Source organism: Myotis davidii, unplaced genomic scaffold (genome assembly GCF_000327345.1).
Source record: "Myotis davidii unplaced genomic scaffold, ASM32734v1 scaffold753, whole genome shotgun sequence".
Taxonomy (NCBI): domain Eukaryota; kingdom Metazoa; phylum Chordata; class Mammalia; order Chiroptera; family Vespertilionidae; genus Myotis; species Myotis davidii.
The window spans coordinates 1446229-1452496 of NW_006286231.1; the positions used below are offsets into that span (position 1 = coordinate 1446229).

The 6268-nt window shown below is 33.1% G+C and overlaps 1 protein-coding gene across 1 annotated transcript in view; it reads left to right on the top strand.

Annotated features, from left to right (window-relative positions):
* RIF1 (replication timing regulatory factor 1) overlaps nt 1–5198 on the top strand; it is an 80501-nt gene extending 75303 nt beyond the window's left edge. Inside the window, exons 29-34 of the mRNA XM_015559802.1 lie at nt 343–489; nt 793–870; nt 960–1075; nt 1672–1825; nt 3832–3940; nt 4402–5198. Of these exons, the coding sequence (XP_015415288.1) occupies nt 343–489; nt 793–870; nt 960–1075; nt 1672–1825; nt 3832–3940; nt 4402–4616 (819 nt within the window). The 3' untranslated portion in view covers nt 4617–5198. The remainder of the gene's footprint in view (nt 1–342; nt 490–792; nt 871–959; nt 1076–1671; nt 1826–3831; nt 3941–4401) is intronic.
* The last annotated feature ends 1070 nt before the right edge of the window (nt 5199–6268 follow it).

Consider the following 6268-nt stretch of genomic DNA (forward strand, 5'->3'; position numbering starts at 1 on the left):
CAGCTTCTGCGCATGGGCCACAAAGTTTCAATCGCACTGTACGTGTGCGCGCCCGCACTTGGTATTTGTGGAAGAGCCACACTCAAGGGGCCAAAGAGCCGCATGTGGCTCAAGAGCCGCGGTTTGCCGACCACTGCTATAGAACTAGATCATTGGAATGACCTGTGCTATTTGTGAAAGCAGTCATTAGGAAAAACTACAGCTATATACGTACACTTGATTTCTAGTGAAATTTAAGCTTCTAAACCCACACTCTATTTTTGGGTAACCTTATACTGAGAATTTATGGTGTTATTTTTTAACTTTAATTTTGTTAAATAAAAACATGACCTGTGTTTTTAGGTTCGCCGAGTCTCCTTTGCAGATCCACTATATCAAGCAGGATTGGCAGATGACATTGATAGGCGATGTTCTGTTGTTAGGGCCCATTCTTCAAATAGTTCTCCCATAGTAAAAGGTGTTAAAACTTCACCTACTGCACAATCTAAGGTAAGCCGTAGGCTTTAAAATACACGTATGTATGCAGACAGAATTGCACTGTGTAGTTTGTCTTAAAATTAACTAAGGAACAAAACTTGTTTGGATTGGATATATTCTTTTTCTGCCACTTGGTAAACAGACATGAACAGGTTATAAAAGGCAATGATGATCCAGCAAGTAATTGATCATATAGTTTATTACATTATAGATTTTTAGAAAGTATTAAGAAATTACTGTATTCTAAATTGTGAAAATAGAGTTGTAAATTTATAGTTAACTAGGGTTCTGAGTTTTTTTTTCTCTCCTATCTAGCATAATACCACTTCAAGCAAAGGATTTCTGTTCCCAGGATCACGTAGCCCTAAATTTAAGAGCTCAAAGAAATGTTTAGTAAGAAGTGCTTTAGTTTTCATGCAACTTTTTTTTTTCATGTTTAGTGAGGTGATGTGTATTTAACGGCTTTTGAAATTTATTCTAAGATTACAGAAATGGCTAAAGAATCCATACCATGCCCAACAGAAAGTGTTTACCCAGCTTTGGTAAACTGTATGGCACCAGTTGATATTATTTTACCTCAGATTACTTCAAACATGTGGTAAGTGATTATGCTTCTGGCGTATTCTTAAAGTTGCCCCTTATTTAAGAAAACTATTTAAATTATCAAAGTTCTCATATTTAGAATTGCTTTCATATGCACCTTTATACATATTTTAGAAATAAAAATTCAGCTGGGAAGATGGGTCAGAAAGGACAGTAAGAGAAGCATTTATCACAATGGCTAAGATAATTGTGTGCTTATTTTCCAGGTGCCATGCTGAACTCTTTTATATACATTATCTTATTTAATCATAATATAAACCCTGTGAGGGTAGTAGTGTTATTTCCACTTTATAAGATGAACTTTACAAAGGTTAATTCATCAAAGTCAGTCATTATGTTAGTAAGCATGAAGCACACATTAGGCTTAGTCTGATTCCAATACTATTGCTTAAACCAGGCATACACATCAGATAATAATTTTATGTTTTAATTTATATGTTCAGTGTCAGTCTTCACAGTAGGTTAGGTGGGCATACATAAATTCAGCATGGTTGAACTTAAATTAGGAAATTCACCTAGATAGACTCTCACAAATAGAGTAAATCTAAAACTATATAATAATGTTCTATCTTTTTTTTATTGTCTGTTCAGGGCAAGAGGACTGGGACAACTCATTAGAGCCAAGAATATAAGAACAATTGGTGATTTGAGTACTCTTACAGCATCTGAAATTAAAACTCTTCCTATCCGCTCTCCAAAAGTGTCCAATGTAAAAAAGGCTCTCAGAGTATATCATGAGCAACAGGTAAAAACTTAGATGTCAGTTATAAATCATGTATATACACAACCCTATGTCACATACCAATCTTTTGGTCAACAACAGACTGCATATACAGCAGTGGTTTGATAAGATAATAGTGGAACTGAAAATTCCTATCACCTATTGATGTCATAGTGTAAATGCATTACTTATGTGTTTGTAATAATGCTGGTGTGAACAAACGCACTGCACAACACAGTCATAAAAATGTAGCACATGTCATTATTTGTACAGCACATAATACTTGATAATATGAATGACTGTGTTGCTGGTTTACATATGTACTAAACTTTGTTGTTATTTAGAATGTACTCTTCCTGCCCTAGCCAGCTTGGCTCAGTGGATAGAGCGTCAGCCTGCGGACTAAAGGGTCCCAGGTTCGATTCCGGCCGAGGGCACATGCCTGGGTTGCGGGCTCGTTCCCCAGTGGGGGGTGTCCTACTTATGTAAAAAATGGTTTGCTGTGAAAGTTTACCATGTTACCCCATCAGCAGTCTCCTAACTACATTTGTGATTGCATCATTTTACTTGGTTTAATCTCATTTTTGTGTGAAATAACATGCTGTAGCCTAGAAGCAATAGCATATACCATGTAGCCATTTATGTAGTAGGCTATGCCATGTAGGTTTGTGTGAGTATACTATGATATTCTCACAATGACAAAATTGCCTAACACATTTCTCAGATTGTATCCCTGTCATTAAGCAGTGCATAATTGTAAATGATCTAGCAATACAGTTACACAGTTTGTACTTAAATTGTACACGCATTTCATGACACCTTTTCTTCCCTTCCCTCAGGAGTAACTTAAAAGATCACGCTATAATTCCACAGAGAAGTTTTTCTCATTTATTTTGAACTGTTCTTATGCAGTGTACCTCTCAATTCTTTGAATTCTGTTCTCCTACTACCTTATCTCTTTCATTTATACAAAATTGGCTATTGAATTCCATGGCTGCGGTTCTTAAAACCTAGATGTTAAAATCCAAACGTTTATAAAAATCTTGCACGTTTTTTGTTTAACAGTATTTTGATTTTGATACCCAACCTTTTTACACATAAACATTGTGGGTCATGGAGGTTTTCAGAATTTCTAATGAAAGCCAATATTCTTCCCCCTATAAAAATATATGGAAAGTTTTATATTATTTCAAAAGATTCATAGACTCCTAAAACCCATTCAGAGACGCTTTATATATCCATTGACATTCAGAATTGTGAGTGAATGGAAAATAGGGCCTGTTAAAGATGAAAATCAGTATTCTAGATTAGAATCTTTGAGACTAGAATTTGCTAACTACTTCAAAGTCCTAGAATTAGCATTAATTTGTGTTGTGATTTCTAAATACATTTGTTAGTTTTTAAAAACCCAAATACTTTATTAGTTATTTTTAGTTTTATAGATTAAAAATTTAGTTTCTTAAGTATTTTCTGTGTTCCATGGGCCTTGAGAATTGTCTCTGAAACATTATATAATTTTTTAAAAACTGCTTCATTGAGACAATCCACATACTATAAAATTCACTGCTCTCCCTCCCCCCCACACACACTTCAGTGATTTGTGTGTGTTTTTGTTTTTAGTATATTTATAAATTTACACAATCACAACTGCAGTCTTAATTTTAGAACATTTTTATTACTCCAGAAAAAACTCTTAAAGTTATTAGCAGTCACTCTTCATTTCCAACCCCATGGCAACCACTAATCTTTTTTCTCAGTAGATTTGCCTATTATAGACATTTCATAAAAGTGGGGTCATATAAACCTGTGGTCTTTTGTGACTGACTTTCACTGCACATATTTTCAAAGCTCATTTGTAGGGTTTTTTGGCGTGTTATTAGAACATAGTTTCTTAGGAATATTAGCTAAGCTAATAATCACGTGATGGGCTGTCAGATTCTGTTTTGGTGTTAGTACTGTTGTTGGTCCTATTAAGAGTAACTTTCCATTTGTTGATTTTGTTTTTTTACTGACCTGAATGTTTAATCAAGGTGAAATCTCGTGGACTAGAAGAAATTCCAGTTTTTGATATTTCTGAAAAAACAATAAATGGAACAGAAAATAAACCTCTCTCTGCTGATGAAGAAGGACTTGCCTCAGGTATATTTTAGCAGAGTAGGACAACTTTATTTATAGATCAGTTGACTTTCTTGAATTGTTTTGTTATGCTTTTAGCTTTAATTTGACCATGCCTGTGAATTACACAAGTTTTTCTTTTGTGCTAGTTGCCAAGTACATGAAAAATAATTGTTTTACTTCAAGTATATTCAGTTGCTTTTCTATAATTGTCAACTCTACTCCAATAAGGATATGAACATTGTATTCTGGCCATACTTTTAATGAAAATGAAGTAAGTCTAGCGATTTCTTCAATGGCACAGAGTAAGCTATGTTAGATTTTCCTGTTGGTAGTTCTCTTTAGGAACATGGTTACATACTTCAGCCTGCATTTTCAATATTCAAACCTAGGCACTTAAACTTTATATTACCTTGAGAGGCAATATATACAACTTACGTTTTACCTGAAATAAATCTAATCATACTTTTTCCCTCTTTTTTTAGATTTAGTTGATCCTGTTGCTTTAGAAACTCCATTATCTAAAAATCTTGTGGCACAGGTCAGTGCACTTGCTCTTCAGCTGGATTCAGAGAATCTCCATAATTATTCAGGAAGCCAACTATTTGAAATGCACGAGAAACTTGGTAGCATGGCAAACACTATAATAAAAAATCTGCAGTCGCGTTGGAGGTCACCAGCTCATGATAATTCTTTTTAGTATTTTAAGACAAAGTTGAAACTAAAAAACTTCACTGAGTTTGTTATTTCATAAAATAAGTTCTGAAATATGGCACAATTTCAGACTGAATGTTTGCAAAATTGGTAACATTTCAGAACCTGAAGGGCAATGACTATGTAAGTTCAATTTTGTAAGTTCATTATGTAATATGATTTTTTGATATTACATATTTTATTGGCTGCTATGCCTAATTTTCCTAAAATCTTAAATTTACTGAAATGTGAAAGCAAAAACTAGAAACAAGCAGACATTTATTTCACTTAAACTCATGCATATTCTGATTAAACGTTTTATGAAAAATATTTTATTTGAAGTAAAATTGAAATTTTTTATTTGGATTTTTTGCTGGCTGATAAAAGGTGTTTATACTTGATTTTTTAAAAAAATTTATATTTGTTGTGCCTAAGGTTTAAGAAATCTGGTCTTGGTAAAATATACTGTATGTGCGATGTAAAAGAATTATTGTTTTTCACCGAATTCAACTATGGACAACTTTTAAGAAAAACTGGAAGTTTCAGGTTTTGGGTTAAAGTATTAAAGCAGACTTTACTAAGATATTTACCATTCATTTATTTAGAAGTGCTTTGTGGACTTGATGCAGATGTTTGTAAGATTCTGTATTTACAAATGAAACAGCAAATAGTTTTGTACTTAGTTAATAGTCTCAGTTAAAACATAGGTTTATTTTCTTAAGTAACCAAAATGAGTAAAGTTAATAGAAATGAGAAAGTGTTACATGACAGTTTTACTCTTCATATCTATACTTTTTTTTTGTCTTTTGGAAGAGGGTATCAGCCACTAGAAAGCATGCCTCATTACATTTCTTTTTAATAGGAGAGTTAGAGTATTTTCATTACAACTTGGACTATAAGAAATCTAGTTTATCTGCTCTTTTCACCTGCACCTAAAGCAAACTTGGAAAAAATTTTAAACTATTTTTTTGAAATATGTGTATTTTGCCTACTAGGGTGTATATATTTAAAACATTTGTGAATTTTACTAACATTAGTGCCTGACTTCCCTATTTGTTTTTTTTATTCATAATGAGAATGTCTCATTTGTTCTCTGAATAGAATGAGTGAGCGATCTCAGTTTCACGCTTTATTCAGAACTAACCCCTACTTGAAAAGACACACATTCTTCAAAATGTAGAGAGTTTAATGTTTGTGTCTAATTCGCTTCTATATTCAGAAGGGGGCCACCAGTCAGCCACAAAAAAAACATTCGTGTCTTTTGTAATTGTAAATCCATGGTCATTACAAATATTTTGGGGTCTAAGTTTGAAATTTTTATACCAAGGATGGTTTTAAAAGAAATTCTGGGGCCATTGAATTAAGGATTGTAGCTTGAAGCAATAACTAATGAAATATAAGAATATTTTTGTATTGTCTATCATTTCCCAAATAATATTTGACAGTAAAGAGGCATATACGTTTTTAGTGGACAGGTGTGTATGTGTGCTTCAAATGAGTCAAAATTACATTTCCTGACTACATATTTTAATGTTTGTGTGAACTAAACTTGGTGATGGAATGAAGTTTTTGGGGAAGTGAACAGTATAGCAGAAAATGAGACCAAAATGATTACCATTCACTTAAGTCACTGAATTTGATACTAGCATAGGTATTAAT